The sequence below is a fragment of the Alexandromys fortis genome, unplaced genomic scaffold (assembly GCF_014885135.2).
Source record: "Alexandromys fortis isolate MF-2015 unplaced genomic scaffold, M_Fortis_MF-2015_v1.1 scaffold_65, whole genome shotgun sequence".
In the NCBI taxonomy this organism is placed as follows: Eukaryota; Metazoa; Chordata; class Mammalia; order Rodentia; family Cricetidae; genus Alexandromys; species Alexandromys fortis.
In genome coordinates this window covers 3,641,226-3,661,857 of record NW_026067986.1, presented here as the reverse complement: position 1 = coordinate 3,661,857, position 20,632 = coordinate 3,641,226, and the positions used below count along the sequence as shown (strand labels likewise).

At 48.6% G+C, this 20,632-nt stretch overlaps 1 protein-coding gene across 7 annotated transcripts in view; it reads right to left on the bottom strand.

The window, feature by feature from the left end:
• The window catches only part of Ankrd44 (ankyrin repeat domain 44), a 220,869-nt gene extending 200,579 nt beyond the window's left edge, over nucleotides 1-20,290 (bottom strand). For 6 of the 7 annotated variants that reach the window (XM_050159187.1, XM_050159191.1, XM_050159188.1 and 3 more), the window contains exon 1: nucleotides 20,050-20,290. In XM_050159187.1, coding sequence (XP_050015144.1) covers nucleotides 20,050-20,076 — 27 coding nt within the window. In that variant the 5' untranslated portion in view covers nucleotides 20,077-20,290. Of the gene's footprint in view, nucleotides 1-13,871; nucleotides 13,989-20,049 lie in introns of those variants that run through there. The other variant, XM_050159190.1, reaches the window with a different exon arrangement.
• Between the last annotated feature and the right edge of the window lie 342 nt (nucleotides 20,291-20,632).

Sequence of the window (20,632 nt, the reverse complement as noted above, 5' to 3'; positions counted from 1 at the left end):
GTAAGAGCATTTGTCTTAATTTAAAAACAATCTTCTTTTATTTTCTAAATGTTATCAAAATAGGCATTTTTTTTAAATTAGGATCTCACTGTATCCATGGCTGTCCTGGAACTCACTATGTGGACCAGGCTGGCTAGGAGATCTGCCTGATTTTGCTTTCAGGGTGCTGGGATTAAAGGCATGCACCACCACACCCCCTGACTAGGCCTGAAGATTCTTTAAAGAATTCCTAAACCCTGTGAGAATTTCTCCATCCACCTTGACCTTTTTGCGAATGCATCTCTTTACTCCCTAGAATATTTAATTTTACTTTAAACAATACTAGATAACATTTTCAGCTTTAGGAAGCTGAGCGCGTTTGTTTCTATCCAAACCTGGAAAACGTGTAACTTTGGTTAAGTCTCAAGCCATGAAATGAAAAATCTCTAAAGCTTCCCTTAAAGTTCTAGAAGGTTTATCTTACTGCTAATAAACAAAAGTCATCCAGCTCCATGATAACCTGGAAAACCCATGGAGACGGTAGAAAGCCCCAGGCCACCATGGGTTGGGAGGAGAGAAACGAAAATACAGAGCCCAGAAGTTTTCAGCACAGGGAAACTACTCAGAGAAAGACTGAAGTGAATTTGTATCCTTGACAGTTGTTAAAACCCACAGAGCAGGTAACACCAGAAGTGAGTCCTGACGTAAGCTACAAGGGTTTGGGTGACCACGGTGTATTGGCATCCAGTCAGATTTGCTGTAACAAATATGCTGGTGGAAGATTCTAGGAGCACTGGGGGGGGAGACCTGGGGGGGGAGACTGAGGCAAGGCAAAGACTATATGGAAGTAGCCTGCAGCTTCTGATAATTTTGCTATAAACTTATAATTGCTTTCAACAATAAGTCTCTTTTAAAAGATTCTTCCTGCTGGCACACACAGTACAGCGCTCGTGCCCATAGAGCTACTGGAAGTGGTGGTGAGCAGCCTGCTGAGGGTGCTGGGAACTGAACTTGGATCCTCTGCAACAATTGTGCCCATCCCTCCCTGCTAAGCTCTCAAGTCTATTTTTGTTTAAAAAAAATTAACCTTCAGATGTTACAGAAAAAAAAAACATTATATATCCTCCCACTTTAAAACTAAGTTAAGTCGGGGCTGGAGAGATGGCTCAGAGGTTAGGAGCACTGGCTGCTCTTCCAGAGGTCCTGAGTTCAATTCCCAGCAACCACCATGGTGACTCACAACCATCTGTAATGAGATCTGGCGCCCTCTTCTGGTATGGAGGTGTACAGGCAGGAGGAACATTGTATACATGATGTGTAAATAAATCTTTAAAAAAAATGAGTTAAGTCATTGCAGAGGTTAATTCTCCAGCAAGCAGAAAAGGAGAAGCGTGAAAGCAGCTGTGTTGTAGGGCCTGCCTGTGACGTCACTGAGTACTTGGCAGAGAGGATGTGTGTGTTTCTGTTTGGTCTAGAGACGAGCAAGAGAAGCCAGCCAACACCAGCCACCGGATACCAGTGTTATCTTCTAAAATCTGTTCTTGCTTTGGAGATTTGGGGGATATTTTGCTTTTGTCTATTTGTTTTGCAATTTGTTCTTTTGAGACAGAGTTTCTCTGGAACTCACCCTGTAGGCCAGGCTGGCCTTGAACTCAGAGATCTGCCTGCCTCTGTTTCCTGAGGATTTGGAGCAGGCACCACCACTGTCCAGATTGACTGTCTGGGTTGAAAATCCATTCTTGGTGCTAGAGAACACGTCACAGAAACGCCAGGCAAATCCGTTTGGCATCCACCAGCAAATATACCTCATTTTGGATCTCAGTAATAGATTTAGTATAAGGTAACCAGTCCCATAATCTACCTTCAATCATCAGGAGATTGTGGCTAATTCAGAAAGCAACAAACCAGCTGAAGTCACCACCAGATGCACCCCCTCAGGCAAGGCGTACCAGTATCCATTATAAAAAACAACACCTGGATGTATCAATATTCGAACTTAGCCTTCAAATATTCAGGCCTTCAATCACATTTACAACCCATCTGTGGTGGGTTTAAGTGAAAACGGCACCCATAGGCCCACGGAGTGGCATTTCTGGAGGTGTGGCCTTGTCGGAGGAAGTGTGTCACAGGGGGTGGACTTTTAAGTTTCCGATGATCAAGCTATGCCCACTGTCACTCTCTCACGCTGTTACCTATAAACCCAGACGTAAACTCTCAGCTACATCTCCAGTACAAAGTCTGCCTGCCTGACACCGTGCTTCCCACCATGCCAAGAACGAACTACACCTCCGAACCTGTAAGTCACCCCCCACCCCCGATTAAATGTTCTCCTTTAGAAGACTTGCTGTAGCCAGGGTGTCTCTTCACAGCCGCAGAACCCCTAATTCAGACACTACTACTTGTATCTGTTAAGCTAATCACTTACGCGGAGTAGGGCATAAGGAGAAGCCATGACGACACATTCAATAGGTCTGAAAGCGAGTCTCCATCAGACTCAGAGAGAGACTCAAATGCCGAGGAGACTGCTTCCCCAAACCCACACATACAAAGCCAGCTAGTCATCATCACTCGCTGGAACCGAGCTACAGAAAAATGGTGATGACTCCGTTTGAGTTCATTAATCCGAATGTGCCAAGAGTGGTTACGTTTTCTCCCTCCTTCGCCTTCAAATGTTAAAGTTTCAGTACCTGATGCACGGCACACAGTTGCAACACGGATTTCCAGTACCTAAGGCATGACACACAATTGCAACATGGGTTTGCAAAGGTCAACCGCACTTCCTGTGAGAGTTATGTGTCTGTCCTGCGTGCTTGGTGATGCCACACGGCAACCTGATGCGAATCCGGGGAAGGAGGTGATAACGATTGCCCCGCAAGTTAGCACAAGCTCCACCATGTTGAGGCTCTGTCTCCCAAGAGTAGAGTATCTCTGTAGGAAGTTTGCAGGCATGGAGCATTTGCGGGAATAAGCTTCCGTGTGGACACCTTCCCGATACCACCACCCTTTCACTTCCCTCTTCAGCGGCTTCCTTCTCCTCCTGGTTCCAAGGTAGATGCTCTCCTCACCCTCTGAGATTCCAGCTGCCCTTCAGGCACAAAAAGACCACAGCACCTGAGAAATGGTCCATTCAAAGTCACTCGAAGTTGGGAGACTATCCTTTGACAAGCAGCCCCGTGCCCGCCTCTCAGAAGGAAGTTCTCCACAAACACGTGAGCTCGCCTTTAAGGACGGGTGGGGCCCTGACCAGGAAGCTGGGCAATGCCAGTCAGCTTTAATTAGCTAAGCAAGGCTTGAACAGACAGGAAAGGCTCCTCCCATCCAAAGCAGAAAGCTGAAGTTTGTGCACCAAAAGTCAGGATCCGAGGATTATCAAGGTCATTCACGGAAATAGATCAAATGGTTAGAGACGCTGGCAGTTTAGGGCCTTCTGACCTAAGCTGGTGACATAAACGATCAAAACATGGTAATATAAATTACCGACCTCCATACTTTTTATTTACATCAACTCATTACTTACTGGTAAACACAATTTTTTCAGTATTTGGGTTACTAGTTCAATAGAAGTCAAGAAAATAATTTTGTAGTATGGGACTGTTATCCAACTTACATGTTGATTTTATCTTAACCACTAGTGAATAGTGTTAAAATAAATAGCTCCCTACTCTGAGACCAAGAAATGTATTTCAATAAGAATCTAAGTCTGCATGTTTTATTAATATTTAATCCAGTTTGTAAGCTATGTGTGGAGATGTTGCTAATAATCATTACAAACTCAACCCCAAAATTTGTCATAGATGAAATCATTTTAAATGCATCACAACAATGGCCAAGGGCAGGCGAGAGTCTGGAGGAAAGAAAAAGAAGGGAAACACGATGCAATTATAGCCTAAAAAAATAAAAACAAGCCGGGTGGTGGTGGCGCACGCCTTTAATCCCAGCACTTGGGAGGCAGAGGCAGGCGGATCTCTGTGAGTTCGAGACCAGCCTGGTCTACAAGAGCTAGTTCCAGGACAGGCTCAAAAACCACAGAGAAACCCTGTCTCGAAAAACCAAAAATAAATAAATAAATAAATAAATAAATAAATAAATAAATAAATAAATAAATAACGATTTTTTGCAAAACTGCCTCACAGCCAGCATTGTGGTGCGTGCTTTCAATCCCGACACTAAGACAGGGAGATGACAGGTTCCAGGACAGCCTGGGCTGGAACCTTGCCCCCCACCCATCCAAAAAAGGCACTACACTTGAATAAAATTCAAGGGGAAAAAGAAACACTATAAAATTTGGACTGCTGACAGGCACATCAGATCACAACCGTGTTTAAATTCCACTCAATACAATTTAAACAGTGATACAGTGTTTCCACTTGAAAAATCAATATTTACATTATGCCAGAAATTACATCCTCTGTATCTTTCTAACTTTGCGAAGAAAATCTTCAGGCTTCCAACTAAAAAACGTGCAGGGGATACGCGGTTTATATTTAAAAAAAAAAAAATCTTGTAGAGACTGGAGATAGAGGTGAAAATGCCCCACTGAGATGTTCTGGGCTGGGGCTCCTCAGTCCACCCAGGACAGGTTCCTTAGAGCAGCCAAGCTAAAAGCTTGAAACTGAGAGTGTGCGCACAGGGACCGTGACTTCCTGTGGGGGTCTTTTAAAAGCTGCCCTGGTGAATGCCTGACTGAAAAAGCCCTCAGAAGAAGAGCTGGGGAGGTGGCTCAGTCCAAAGCATGCTTGCTGAGCAAGCACAGACCGAAAGTCAGATCTCTAGAGATTTCTAGTGCTTACCTAAAAAGGCCGCAGGCAGAGCACACCTCTAATCCCCGTGCTGGGTGAGGCAGGGGGGAGAGCAAGGTCTCTAGGGACTACTGGTCGACCACTAGTCTAGCCAGTCCCTGATCTTCTAGGTTCAGTGGGACAGCCTGAACACTCAAGCCAAGCATGACGGCACAGACTTTTAATCCCAGCACGTGGGAGGCAGAGGCAAAAGGATTTCAGTTCAACACCAGCCTGAACTACATAGTAAGCATCACACTAGCCAGGGCCTCAGAGAGAGACCCTGTCTCAGAAATAATAAAATAATAATAATAATAATAATAATAATAATAATAATAATAATAATTAGACATTTGCTACACAAATCTGGCAACTGGGTTGGATCCCTGGGGTCCAAGATGGAAGGAGAGAACGAGTCCCACAAAGTTATCCTCTGCCCTCCACATGTGCACTGTGACGTGTGTGCCCGTACACATGCATCTTGCACACAAACTGCACATAAGAAAAAAACGAAAGAAGGAAGGAAAGGAGGGAGGGAGGGAGGGAGGGAGGGAGGAAGGGAGACAGTTAAAAAAGACCTAATATTAACTTCTGGTTTTCTATGCATGCATACCCACACCTACACACATATGAATACATACAAGCATACATCTACACACATATGAATACATACAAACATACCTCTACACACACATGAATACATACAAACATACCTCTGCATACATATGAATACATACAAATATACACACAGACAAAATCTTCAGGACAAAGAAATTAATGAACAAAATAAAATTTCCAGGAGCTGGAGAAATGGCTTAGTGGCTGAGAGCTCTGTCTGCTCTTCCAGAGCATCCAATGTTGATTCCCTGGTCCATCCACGTGGCACCCCACAACCACTTCCAGGGGCTATGACAACCTTTTAGAACCTCCTCACTCACCAGGCATACATGTAGTGTCCAGACATACATGCAGGCAGAACATTCATATATATAAAAAATTTTAAAAAATAAAATAAAGATGTTAATTCCTCTGGAGCTAGGAAGATGGCTCAGTGGATGGCGGCTCCTAGGAACCCAGGTGAAAAATCAGGCAGGAAAACACAACCTGTGATCTCTACGCTGAGGTAGGTGGAGACAGTGGGACCCCAAGGTTTGCCGATCTCAGCACTGGGGGTGGAGACAGAGGACCCCTAGGTTTGCTAATCTCAACAATGGGGCGGGGGGGGGGGGCGTGGAGATAGGAGGACCCCGAGGTCTGCTAATCTCAGCGCTGGGGTAGGGGGAGACAGGAGGACCCCGAGGTTTGCTGATCCAAGAGCAACTTCAATGCTAGGCCTGGAAGCCTCACGATAGGCCGACTCTAGGCCTGGAAGCGTTGCAATAGGCTGATAGGCTAAGCGACAAAGACCAGGAAAAGAATGGGGAAGGGGATTCTCCTTATGATTATGATGAAATAAATGCACACTGGACACATGGACTCACACAGGTACACACACTTACCCGAATGCATAGCTCCCTCGAAAACTTCCAAACAGCTCCTTCAAGAACCCTCAGAACGGCGAGGAACACAGATAAACTGGCAGCTCAAATACTTTTTTAATAGTGGGCTGTACAGTCAAAAGATCTGCCTGAAGTTACCCTTTTCCACAAAATTAAAGTCATCTCCCGATCTAGTCTCTACTCAAAACTAGAAACAGTACTTTCAGCAGAAAATGGGATTTCTGTTTTGCTCCCAAATATAAGCACACCTCCCCATCCGGCCTCTTTGAATGCATTAAAAGTACATACTAACCTTCCCTGGGTCCACACCAAGAGTCTAAACATCCAGTTTAAAGTATAAACACATGGTCTCCTCTACCAAGCTCCTAGAGGGAGAGAAACTTGGAGGACAAACAAACTCTGTTTCAAAGAGGATTTTTTTTTTTAACATGAGAACCGGACCCAGAAAAGGTAAGCAAGCTTCTACGCTCCCCTGGAGCAAGAATCCCCACCTCGATCTAATTAAACCTACATCAAAGTGCAGCCCAGGTAATGAGTGTTGTGCCTTCTGAAGCCTGCGGGGCTGAACCTAACCTGAGGTGACACCCAGGCCCCAAAATCTCGGTCTGCAAAGGGTTAGATAGTAAATATCTTTATCCTCGCTGGCCCTACCGTCTCTGTCCTCGCCTCAAAGTAGTACCAACAATGCAAGCCAACCAAAGAGGAGATGCTCCACACAACTCTTCATTGTACACACCAAAATATGAGCTTTATTAGAATTGTGTGTGTGTCGTAAAGTACAATCGTTTTGATCCTTCTTAACTATCCAACAATGTGAAGATTATTCTTAGCTCATGGGCACCGACAAATGCAGGTGGTCAGCAGGATTCAGCCAGGAAACAGAAATCTGCCAACCCTTAGAGTCACCGACGGCTCCCGTCCCTGTACGATGTTAAAAACCAACAACTGTATTCTTCCCGGCCCCATCCTAAAGTTTTTATTCTGCCTGATGACTTCACCGGTGGCTGAAGGATTTTAGGTAACATTTAGTCCTTATGAGAGGAAAAAAAAAAAAACTCCATTGACTGTTCTGTGTGTGAGGGTGGCTGGTATTATCAGCCTGGGTTCAGGGACGGTCTTTTAAGCCAACGTCAGCAGCAGCCTGATGGCCTTGGTCACATCTGGACCCTGGTCACGGCTGCAAAGATGGAAGCCATGGCAGAAAAGACTACTCCATCCCCTGCCCCCTGTCCTACCCAGTTCCCTGCGGTAGAGTTTCAGGGACCAAGAGCTTCCTCCTCCTCCTCCTCCTCCTCCTCCTCCTCCTCCTCCTCCTCCTCCTCCTCCTCTTCTTCCTTCTCTGGTCCCTAATGTATTAGGCCTGGTCTCTACTCTGAGAGCCAGCCTTAAAGACACAGCAGCCAGGAAAGGAATCTGCCCCAAGGCACAGCCATCTATGCTCCATGCTACTCCTAGCCTCTTCAGCAGAAGGCTGTGGCAAAACAAGCTCCTCTTCCTTAGCATCATCTGATACTGCCTGGTACCCCCCACACACACACATGGAGAGGCCCAGGCAGGCTCCATGGGGGTTTGCTAAGACCTGGGAGCATCACTAGCCCCACGGGGTGCTGTGTGATCATGGCTGAAACAGCAGAAACCCTAGGATTCCTTTAAGGTAGACCTTGAGACAGCAAACCGTATTTTCTAGACAGGGAGCAGGCCTGGCTCATTTGTGGGGCTGCTAATTCCAGACGATGGGAAAAAATGGTTGCTGGTTGGTGTTTCAACACCATCAGCAACGGTCAGCAGTGGCCCCAAGTGGCCTCTCTACCTCTTATTACAGCCGCCAGGCCCAGCCAGGGTCAGCTCGGTCTCAAACCCCGAAGTCCCACATCTGTAAGGCTTGGGAATGATCATCTTTAAACAGACCTTGGGATGAGGCAGGATGTGCCGTCCCAGGCTGGCGATTCAGTGACCTTAGATCACGACGTTCGCCATTGAAGGGGGGATGGGTACTTCCCTGCTGATGCCATGCAAGGGGAAACTGAGACCCAGGGAGACAAAATGACTAGCCAGGATCACGTAAACAATTTTTGGTGGGAATGGAGCCAAAAAAAAAGAAAAAAAAAAAACCACTGGATGGGAACAGTAAAGTGTGATTTCTAAAAAACGACTTCTTCACAGAGCTCAAATGGGGCCGTTTAACAGCAGAGATGCCACAGGGACCATTTCCTAGGTGCAGGAGCCCCAAGACTTCCTTCCGCTATGCAAAATCATTTCTCTTCTGTCACTGGCCACACCCTGTTCTCAGGACCTTCTGCTGGGCCACAGTACCCATCCGGGCCCTCTGAGGTGCAGCCTCTGGCTGTGCTTCCCTTTTGGCTTAACTAACAACCTCCACTGTGGGTATCTCCAACCCTGAGACGCGGAGGCACACGTGTGCACGTTAATCGCTTCGGGGAGAAGCTAGCTGATTAGTTTAGCGCAGAATCTGGGAACCTTAAAGCCCTGCCCTGCAGAAACCCACACAATCCACCGCCTGCCAGGCCCTAGCTGGTCCCTTCCTCCGTTGCCTTTTCTTCTGCCTCCTTTTCCTTCTCATCTTCATTGTACATTTTTTTTGAGAGCTAATCTCACACAGCCCCCAGCCTTAAACTTACTCATGTAGCTGAGGCTGGCGGTGGACTCCTGCCCCTCGTGTTTTTAACCCCCAGTGCTGCGATTACAGGTGTTCCCAGCCACACTTCCTCCACTATAAAAAAAAAAAAAAGAACAAAAACCTTTCCTAGCTTTCTTCCCCTCCCCCACGTCTTTCTTTCTTCTGTTTTTGCTGTGGTTGTTCTGCCCTTTCGTTTTCCTATTACCTTGCTATATTGTACCCTAAGTATCTACTGGTAGAACAAGTGTGTTTTAAATTTAAACACACATGTGTATCCAATGATGCCGGGGCTCCATCCCCTTTAAGTAATGTATCCTGTCACTCTAAAAGAGAAAGAAGAGTCAAGCTAAAACGACATTTTACAATGTATCCTTACTAAAACGACATTTTACAATGTATCCTTACTAAAACGACATTTTACAATGTATCCTTACTAAAACGACATTTTACAATGTATCCTTCCTGTCTGTCTGATACTTTGAAATTTTTTTCTTCAGAGACCTCAAGGATCCGTGTTTTTCTTATTGTCTTCATAACGGTTTCCTCTGTCCCTGTTAATAGGACCATGGACCAGACCTGGGGCTTCCTGGATGCTAGTCCTTCATTCTAGCACTGAGCTACAGCCCCGTCCGTCTACATGGACGGTTTTCCTTTTACCCCATAAATATCCACCTGAGGCCTGAAATTCTATATCCAAGTTCTTGAACATTCTCTCATAACACTTTTCTTAATGACTCTTTATGATGACAGCTTTGGCAAACTGTTTTGCTCTCAGACACAGCCTCAAAAAGGCCACTTGACACCATGTGGGGAAAAGGCAGCATTCTAGCCTTCCCAAAGTCCTTTTCACCAGCTTGGCCCAAAAACGTCCACAAACTCCAGTCTTTTCCACGCACGCTTATCCGGGTGAACCCGTCTAAATGTAAACTCTGGGGGTTAAGTCGCGAAGCCAATGACAAGAGAAAACCCGAAACAAAAAGAAAGAACTCTTTCTTTTTAAATTGTAGGACCTGACACGCAGGGTACCTGATAAAGAGAATTTATACAAAAATCAAGTATCTGTGTGCCACAGTCGTTACGTTAGAGAGAAATAAAACAAGAGTAAAGGTTATAAATTAAACAAACAAAAACTATCACTTAAACCTATTCTGAGAGAGCTGAAGTTGACCCTCAAATACTCATCTCTTTAATTTGACCAACGAGGAGCCAAGATTCAGGGACTATTGGCAAAGCACCACAAATGTCTGCTTACTGATCTTAAGACATTTCCCATGGAAGTGCCACAGGCTCCCCACAAGCAGATACTCCTGCATCAGCCGAGGACAACTGTGGCCCAGAAAGACTAAGGTGGAAGCTAAGATCAAAGCTGTGTGTACAGCCCAAACTTCCAAACATCAACTTCAGTGTTCCCCCACAGCGTGCTCATCAATACTGATCAAATGAGACGCCATATTTAAAGGACTGTATGCAGAAGTTCAGTGCCAGAGAACCTAATCTGAGACTTTTTGCTAAAAAGCCGGGCTCAGAAGAAAACTGTCTTTAATTAGAACTAAGGGCTGTGCTCACCTGGGTGGCCCCAAGAGATAAATGCCTCAAGGGTCCAAAGTGTCTAGAATCTTTGCACCTCTACACTGCCGGTGACCGTACTGTTTACTCAGATTACAGGGGTCACTTCTTAGCCTTGTGGCCTTCATTATCCTTAAATCTGGACTCTGTTTAAATAAGAAAAAAAAAAAGCTATGAAAAAAGTTTCACATGGGTAGAAATAAAAATGACAGGATCCTGATGCCTAAAACCACTGCCCATGACAGCCAGTTCCAGACAGCCAGTTCCACCCACCGTAAAGACAGACGAGTCATTTAGTCACTTGACCTTGTAGCTTCTCCCTGTCCCATCATGCCTTGCAGTTGAAACAAAAACCCACTTTCAAGGCCACTTTCAACATAGTCACTTAGAACAGCTCTAATACCTAAACTCCCTTCCAAATATCTGAACTGAGGTATCCAACAGGGAGAAGCCGAATCCAAGCTCTCTTAAAAAACAGTCAAGATGGGATTCTTGGGAGCCCACTTGGTAGGCTGCTTGCCTGGCATAGCACGAACACGGCCTTGGACTGGATCCTGAACACCACAGAAACCCTGTGGTAGTGCAGGTTTGTAATCCCAGCACTCGGGAGGCAAAGACGCTCAGAAATTATAGGTCATCCTCAGCTATATAACAAGTTCAAGGCCTTGTCAAAAAGAGAGAGAGAGAGAACCAGGGGGGAGGAAAACCATGGGTGGTTGCACATGCCTTTTGTCCCAGCACTCAATAAACCGAGGCAGGAGGATTTCTGTGAGTTTGAGGCCAGCCTGGACTATCCAGCAAGCTACAGAACAATCAGGATTACACAGAGAGACCCTAATCCAAAAGGGGGGGGGCAGGAAAGGACATCTACCTGACCCTACTCCCCAAGTGTTGAGCACCACCACACCCTGCTCAGACTGTGATTTTCTGTCAATCAGTCAAAGACAATGAGGACCTTGAAGACAAGCTGTCAGGTGAGAGGGGTCACCTCTGAGAGCACACAAAGGGAACAGGAAGGGGGGCGGGGGAGTTGCTTCCAGAAGTGCTGTGGCTATTGTTAGGTTCACCTCAGCAGATGGTAAAGTTTTGTGGCTTTGTCTCTTAATTTTCCAGAGGACTGTCTTCCTAGAAAAAGCTGCAGTGCCCACATTAACCACCACATAGCCAGTCCTGTTTAGTTAACACCATCCTGTGGAGGTATAGTTTTGTTTCTTTAGATCAGAATCCAGACCACCAGTTCTGACTGGTCACGTGAGAATTCCTCTCTTTAATCCGCTCATTCTCAACTCTCCCCACACCCGCTCCGTGACTGGTGTGTTCTTTGAGAAACAGGGCCATTTGCTTCTTATAGTTTCCTCAGAGCCCGTATATTTTAACTTTTTACTTTAAAACACAGAGCATCTCAGACCTTCACTATTCTTTTGCCCATGGCCTGTGCCACCGAAACCATCCAGCTCCCTTCCACGAAGTCCTTGCTATTCCCAGACGCACACCTGCCCCCTGAACGCTGCCAGGACAAGAGGACCGTTCCACCAAAGCAGGGGGTATCATGGATACAAAAGACCCCCAGAAGGTCTACTTCATCTTACATATCAACTTTCTTCCTGGGATGAGGCAGGTTTGAGTTAACTTGTAAAATACCATGCCTATGAAATCAGCAGATGCAATGAGCATTGCAAAGATTCAGACCGACTTCTCCAGGTATCCAGGCAAGGCCAAACAGTGTCAAGGATCTCTTATGACAGTGGCCCTGTCTCAGAGGCCAGAAGGACTAAGACCATATAATCTGGGGTCGAGCCCACCACGCCGTGATTCCCAGACTCATGGGTCCTAAATAAACTCCTCAATCTCTGGGTTCTCGTTTTCTTCACTGGCAAAATGAAATGACAGTCAGCTCTCACATGGGCCTGTTGGCGGGGTTAAATCTCACGACACGCCCCAGCTCATTTCCAGTCCTCTCTCTAGGAGATGACTAACGTCGCACCTGCTCTCATCCAGTATCACACTTTGGGGAAACTGGAAAAGCAGAGACGTAGAGATTCAGAAGGAATCGAGCGACCTTGGCTTTCACTCAGTGGGATCAGACTTTTGAGCAGGGAAGACCGCGTAGCCTAAGTTCTTCCACCCTGGTTGCTCTATTCTGGATGGAAGCTTCAGAATGCTGGGCTATGCTGGGCTACGCTGGCCCACGCTGGCCCAGCTCACCATGGCTCATGTGAGATCCAGGGTCTGGAAGAAAAGCTTCCCCTAAGTGAAAACAATTCAAGACAGTTCTCAAAGGACCACACTAAGAGCATCCTGTGTCTCCACACCTGGTTCTTGGACATCTCAGAAGACCTTGGAGAACGAATCCATGGTCCTTCAGCAAGACTCAAAGTACATTTATCAGGCCAGGGAAAGGCTAAAGCTTCCGTCACCACAAAGAGGGAGGACGCTTTCTCACAATCGGAGAGGCTAAAAACTTGAGAAGAATCTGTACCCGGCAGCCTCTTTATATAGACAAGAAAATCCAATGCCGGGGACTGCGAAAAGCCATGTAAATACTAGAAGCTCCCTAAGTGGAATCCTAGGACCTTTATTATCAGTCTGATGCTATTTTTTAAATAAGTCAAATGAAAACCAAAGTAATTTAATATTGAAACTTCCAGAGACAAGTTAGAACTGCCACTAAATTTCCATGTCAGGGCAACACCAGTTTCTCTACAACTCTAATTTTACTAAAAGCTCTGGAAGCTTCCTTGGGGCAAATGGTCTTCCAGGATTAAAGATAACTAGTTTTCAAAGGGGGAGACAAGTAAAAGGTTTTTGGCTTGGTTTGGTTTGGTTTTGGTTTTGAGACAGGTCTTTCCGTAGCCCAGGCTGGCCTTGAACTCACTACAGAGCCAAGGATAGCCGGTGATGGATTTGAACTCCCGATCCTCCCGCCTCCAGCTCTGATACTAGGATTACAGACAAGTGTACCGTGTCCAGGCGGAACGACTATCACAGTTTGAAATCTGATTTGTGAATCATTAATTTCACCTTTCAGGTCCCCAACTCTCCACAAACTCAAACACTGCCCAGGAAAACTGTCTGCCGTCAACTTCTGAATCACCAGAGGCAGACAAGAGTCGAGTAATAAAAGAAGCCACCTATAAAACAGGCGCTCAGATTCCCCATAAACTGAAGTAGGGAAAGAACAAGAATCAGTCTCTAAACCGCTAACGGTGAATAAACCTCTTCGGGAACCTGAGACCATTTAACTCACGTGCAAACACACACATCAGCCACACGCGGGGGAGACACTGTAAAGCAGACTCCATTAGAAGGACTGAGCATGGGAGGAACAAGGCAGAGCTCAGGCACCACCAAGACATCCAGTCCGGCGTCTTCACTTGACAAACCTAGAGCCCAGAGATCAGTCTTACACACCCGTCCGCTATCTCCTCGACTTAGGCCCACAGCGACACAGCCTCGGTCACCACAGCCTCCCACATCTTGGACAAGAAGAGTCAGAATGATTGGCTCTTGCAACCCACGGTTACCTGCCAGAGCCAACGCGTGAGGTAGAAGCCGTGTTCTAACCTCGGGCTGGCACGTGGCCAGCAGGCTCCAGTGTAAACCGAACTCACGAAGCCAAACCCGTCGCTGTCAAGCCTCAGGCGAGCAAACAGAGGCAAGATAGGAGTCTGCGTGTGACTGTGTACACAGACATACCTGGAAGGTCCCTTGGCCGTTAATATTTAACAGCACCGTTAACGGTTCTCAAAGGGCCATGGGGTAGAGGGAAATGACATGGTCACCAGAGTCTATGCACTCCCAATTGTCTATGAGAATTTTTAAGTGTTTGAGTACATGACAGATCAGGAAGAAAAAGGTAAACCAAGAGTTTTCACACATAAAGAGACTTCCAAATAATGCTAAATGCCAAGAGTTCTTTTTTTTAATCTTTTATTTATTTTACATACCAACAAGAGTTTCCCTCCCTCCATTCCTTCCGTCCCCTCCCCCCACCTCCCTCTACCTCATGTCCCCATCCCCCCCCCCCATCCACTCTTTCTCCTCCTCCGGCTCCATTCAGAAAGGATAAGGCCTCCCATGGGAGTCAACAAAGCATGAGGCAGGACCAAGCTCCTCCCCACAGCATCAGGGCTGGGCGAGGCATCTCACCCTGGGGAATAGGTTCCAAAAATCCAGCTCATGCATCAGGGCCAGCTCCTGAATCACTGCCAGGGGCCCCACAAACAGGCCAGTAACTCTTAAAACAGCTAAGCCCACCGCTATCGTTCTTCCTAACTTCCATTGTATTTGTTTCTTGACGGAGAGGAGGGGCACGTGGGCCATGCCGCAAGCATGGGAGTCAGAGGGCAACTTGCGGGAGTCGGTTCTCTCACACCACGTGAGTCCCAGGGACTGATCTCAGGTCTCTAGGCTTGGTGGCAAATGCCTTATCCAGTGAGCCATCCTTCCGGTACCATTTTTAAGATATTAGCTTCAAAATCAAATTTTCTTTGGGGGTGTGTGTGGAAATCTATTGTAGCAGATTTTTGTTGTTTTCTGGGGGGAGAGGACCCAAGTTAACATGCACCATGATGAACATGTATGTGGCCAACAGAGAACACCTCTGCGGAGCTGGTGTCCTTCTGTCTTTGCATGGCACGGGTTCCTGTGATCTAAGCCAAGCTGCCGGCCTTCTACAGCAGAGATTTCCCCACTGGGCCATCTCCGTCGCCCCCTATAAGAGTCGTGTCTTAACTTCGAAAACCACGGCATTATCAGATGTCTGGCTCATAGGAAGTTAGGCAGAGCTGGCCGGGTGGCTTCAGAGGTAAAAAGCACCCGTCATCAAGCCTGAAGACTTAAGCGCGATGCTCAAAGACCCACATGGTGGGAGAAAAAAAATAGACGCCCACAGGTTGTCCTCTGACCTCCACATATGCAGGAACATAATACACACACACACACCTTAAATTTTTTAAATGCAAAAAAATTAAAGAATTACAAATTTTTAAAATAATTTAACATTACGTTGGAAATATAATACCCATTAAACACCGTAGGCTAATACATTGTATTTATGTCGCTGAGATAGAAACCTTCTCAGGATGGTGTCAGTTCTACGTCTTGCATAAGAACTGCGCCTTTCTGGGCTTCTGTTTACTCTCCTCTGAGAATAGGGGAAGTGAAACTTAGCGCATTCTTTTAAGAAAGGAGGCTCCATCTATTCTGGGCCGGACTTTCATTTATCCTGAAGCAGACAGTAAAGGATTTAAGGGACGCATATCTTTATTTCGAAAAGTCCCCGGTCTAGAAAACAGACATCCACAACAGGAGATACTGATACTATCACACAGAAGTGTAAGGGTCTGTACCTGGCTAAAGAGACCCTTAAAGGAAGCGTATGGAGATGTCAAGGGCAGTTATCTCAACTGACTATGGAGGCTTCAAACTCGCCATTTGCTGGTCCAGCTCTCTGATTTCCTAAGGTTCCCCAATGTTGAAGATGATTAAAAGTTCCCATGCCGTACAAAAATACAATCAAGAAAAGAATCAACATGTTCTATCGCATCACTCGGTGGGTGCAGGGGTGGCAAGGTTAATGGGACAAGCCAGGGACTAGCAGCTAGGGGCAGAGGCCTCAGTGCAGGTTCTCACTCTGACAGAGGTGGGTCTGACCCCACCCTCAGATGCTCCACAGAGCTCCCCCGTAACTGAGGGAAGAGACCTGCCTTCTGTACCTGCTGCTCCCTGGTCAGCTATGAAAGGTATGGCCTGTACCAGAACCCCACTTATGCAATCAGACGGGCAGGGGAGGTCACTGCCCTCAGCTGCTCTCTGGGTGCGTGACCTGAACAAGTCCATCAACCTCCCTCCCTGCTCCTGTTTCCTCGCCCATCCAGCAGGATTGACAGCCGCACCATCCACCTAGGGTGGCTGAGGATGAAGAGATGATTCACCACCACAAAGGCCCAGGGTACAAGCCACGATTAGGCGCAAGCCATGAAAGGCCAGCGGTCGGGTACACTCGCAGAACCGTACCACTGGGTCACGGGCGACCAGAACAGAGTCCAAAAGTTAAATTTGTTCTTTTCCTCCTTCGCTCCTGTAGCATGGGCAGTGTTGGCTCGCAGACCAAGGGTGGCTGGAAAATCTAGGACGGCCTGATAAAAACGTGTCCAAAGGCCCCACACTGTGGCCAGAAATCTTGCTTTCAAAGCTTCAGGATTTCTAGTCTCTGGCCGAAGCTGCCAGACAGTGCCTTTGGCAAGGAGGTGGGGGACGGGAGTGTGAGCTAGGACTTGGCGAGGAGACGCTAAACCAGAAGGCCTCCAGGCGGGACGCTCAGAAAGAGCCAAGTGCTGAAGCTTGTATCTACCGGGCTCTACAAACCGGAGAGCGGTTCTGCTGTCGTTATCAAACTCTCTGCAGAAAAGCAAACCTTTCATGGGCAAGGACGCCGCCCGCCAGCCTGGCTACGGAACTTTGAAAGGGGGAAAAACTGAAGGAAAGAGCCAAGCTGATGCTGCCGGACGCTGAAATCTCTACAGTTCTTTATACCTCTCTACATAAGGAATTCACCCTACAAGTTCCATACAAAAGTTCAAGTATTAAATCCAACTGCAAAAGGCCGCATGAACACTTATTTTCAGCTACACACGTTGCTATTTGAACGTGATGAAAGACACTCCAACCTTATGATTATCTCGGTTCTCCGGAGATGTAAACAAATGCCTTCGTGTCCACCTATGAGGAAATGGGTATAGGACTGTATTAATTACATTGCTGAGTAACCATGTTGCAGAGGAGAAGCAACCAACTCCTCCAATTGCTTGGGGCTGTCTCCGCTTTACCACCAAAAGCTGGGAAACCCCCCTCAGTCCTGGGCAAACTAAAATGGTCCCAAAACACTATCAGAAAGAAAGAGAGAGGGAGAGAAAGAATGACAGAAGGACAGACTTTCAAATGCAGAAGTGCTAAGTGGAGCGTGTTTGCAGCGGTGGTTCCCGGTTCCTTTTCACAGCAGAAGACTAAAAACCACATCAGCCTCTCCCTTCCCCCAATTTCTTTTCAGCCTTCCCAAAACAGAAAAGACACAATGCTTCTCTCTCGCTTGACTCAGAGACCACTGCAGGATTGGCTGCTGAAGTAGCGACCACCACCACCCAGACAGTTCCAGACTTCAGGGTTGGTAGGCCAGAAAATGTCACCGGTGATCACCTCTCACCTCAAGGGCATCCAAAAGCACAGCAAGACAATTCAAAGTTATCAGTGGCAAGAATGTGTCCTCAACCCAAAAACCCAAGAGCTGTTGCCAAAAGTCAAGATCCTCCTTGCAAGTAGGCATTGAACGGACCAGTAGGAGGGGGGGCCGAGAGGGTTTTATGCCAGGGTTATGCCATCCCTAGGTAGAGAGCAAGCTGCTCCACCTCAGACTGAAGCAGGATTCCATGCTGGTGACTCTCCATCCACAGTGCTGGGGCAAAGCTTTCTAGAAGAAGCTTAATCAAAGGGTCGTTAGCAGGAGTAGATGAAGATCAGAAGCAACGGCTAAGAAGCACACTTCAAAACGCAAAGCAAGACTATATAAGGCAAGAGAAACACACTTCCTGGACCCAAAGAAACACAGAAACCATCTTGGCTCACCACTGTCACCCCACCCCGCCCTACCACCACTCCACCCAGTCTTCCTCTGGCCTGGTCCCCAAACAGCCTGGTGGGTTCAGGTGTTCTGGAGTCACGGAACTCCTGGGCTCTCTCCATCTGTCGGGAGACAGAATCCAATGGAAGTTCTATCTCTGTCTCCCCGGCGGCAGTTGTAGTTCACTGGGGGAACCGAGGGTATGTACTTAAGAAGCGTTTCCACAGACAGACATCGCTGAAGCCTGAGACTAACTTCCTGTGTGGTTGAACCCGGCAGCACAAGCTTCACCAGGGCTGGTGCGATTTAGGAGAGCATGCCTTCCCCTACCTCGCTGTCTGCCCAAAGAGAGGAGCTATCTCTAGGCCTCAGCTCTCTGCCACAGAGGAGCCTGGGAGGCGACACCACCAGCCAACAGTAGAGGGTCTTGAGGCAGCCTTGTTTCTTCTCTAGGCCAGCTGTTTCACTTAGAAGCTAAGGAATTCAGGAGAGGTGATTTGCGTCGCTATAAGTAAAATTCTGCACGAAATCTTTTACTATAGATAACACAACCATGCCTACTAGAACCAGGTTGTTTAGAAATTGACAGAACGTAAGTGCGCGTACCATCCACGTAGACAGGACCCAGACTCAAAACAATGTAAGACTTAAAGCATGCAACTGTCTTAACAGTTGGCGAACGCCGTGAATGAAGGCTAGGAAAAATCCTAATATCGGTTTACAATTGCGTTCACTGCTCAGGAGCCAGTGAGGAGGGGCAGGTTCGCCCCCAATTAGCAGTTGCTCTCCCTGCTAAATTTAACAGTTTTCCACTCAGTGGCTTCTGAATGGGGTGGGGGAAGGGAAAGGAGAAGGGGCTGTAACTATGTAAGGACGACAAGAAGCTGAAGCAAAGTCAATCCAAGAGCAAAACAAATCACTGGGGATCACTCCTGCAATGGGTTGGGCTGTATTGAAGTTGCAGGACCTTCTGGCCGGGTACTAACTAGCAAGACAGCTCCAAAGAAGTTTGAGATGTTTAATAGCGAGGATTGGCCTGTCTGGCATCATGTGTCAGAGTCAAGAGTGCCTCTCTGTTATCAGGACCCCGAAACAGTTTCACTGAGGATGAGTAGACCCCGACCTGGAGGAACATGGTCTCCCCCCCCCCCGCCCCCCCCCCCCCCGCCATGGAAAGAGCTACAAAGAGGTTTGGGGTTTTTGTTTTGTTTTTTGTTTTGTCTCGCAACTTGCTTGGACTTCCATGAGTGTCAAAGACCCAGACGTGTAGCAAGGACTGTCAATGGGGTTCAACAAATAATCCCATGGCTTCGAGCAGAAGTCCCGGGCTGCCCGGTGTGATGTCTCAGTCAGAAAAGTAACAAAGCAGATGGGGGCACCAGCGTCTGTAAGCTCACCCTGGGACCTGACTTCACCTCCTACTGGGAGATCCGAACTGAGCGCTCGTCTCTCAGCTCTCAGCACCCCCATCCCGCACCCACCCACACCCTGCCTCTGGGCAACTAAAGAGGAAGTCGAGATGTCCTAACCAACGGGTGAAGACAACCGACCCCACCGGAGCGGGGATCCGGGCCAGTCTCTTGCCTGGCGCAGGAGAGCTCCAGAGCCGCGAGCCTCTCTGCCGGCGTCCACCTTCCTCCTCCTGACCCCGCGGGCAGCCTTCCCCGGGACAGCCCCAGGCTGAGTGCTCCCGATTGCGCAGCACGGCCCGGGGCTCCCCTCCCCCGATCGGTGCGGTGACGGCCCGCATCCCCCACCCCCCACCCCGTCTCATCACGGCGACCACTCCCGCAGCCCGCCGACCCTCTCCAGCCGCGAACGCGCACTTGCGACGGCCCAGGGCGGAGACTGCGCGGGAGCCGAGCCCCGCGGCCGTCCGTGCACGCTCCAGCCCTGCGCGTAAACAGCTCCGGGCGCGCTCCGCTCGCTCGGCGCCCGCCGCGCCCCCTTCTCCGCGCCCCGCGCCCCTACCTGGTCGCAGAGTTTGAGCACTGCCATTCTTCCGCTCCCGCGCGCGCGCGCACATCCAGGTCTCCGCTCCGCAGATGTCACGCCGCCGGGAGCCGGGGCGACGGAAGGGACAGCCCTGGGATCGCGCCGGGAGCCCGGCTCCCCGATGTGACAGCCCTCCCGCTGCTCGGCCGCCGCCGCCAGCCGCCCAGAGCCCAACCCCGGCTCGCGGGAGTCGCAGCCCGGCCCGCCCGCCTTTATACAGGAAGTGCCGGCCGCTGCCAGCTGGGCCGCCACTGACATCACCGCGCGCTGCCTCCCTCGCGCCGCCCGGGCCGACGCTGCCTCCTGCCGCCCGCAGCCGCTCCTCGCAGCCCGTGGCCCCGGCGCCCTCCCGCACCTGCACCCTGCTCGGCCAGAAGCCCCGGGGTGGGTAGGGAGGTGTAAGGAGGGCTGCCGGCGGCGACCCTCCCCGGCGATCTCACCCACGCGCGCGCGACTGATGGGCAAACCCTCGCAGACACACCCCAGGGGCCCAGAAAGCTTGCGACTCGCGGGCCACCAACTTTCACCGTTGGGAATGCGTCACACCCCCTTTTTCCTA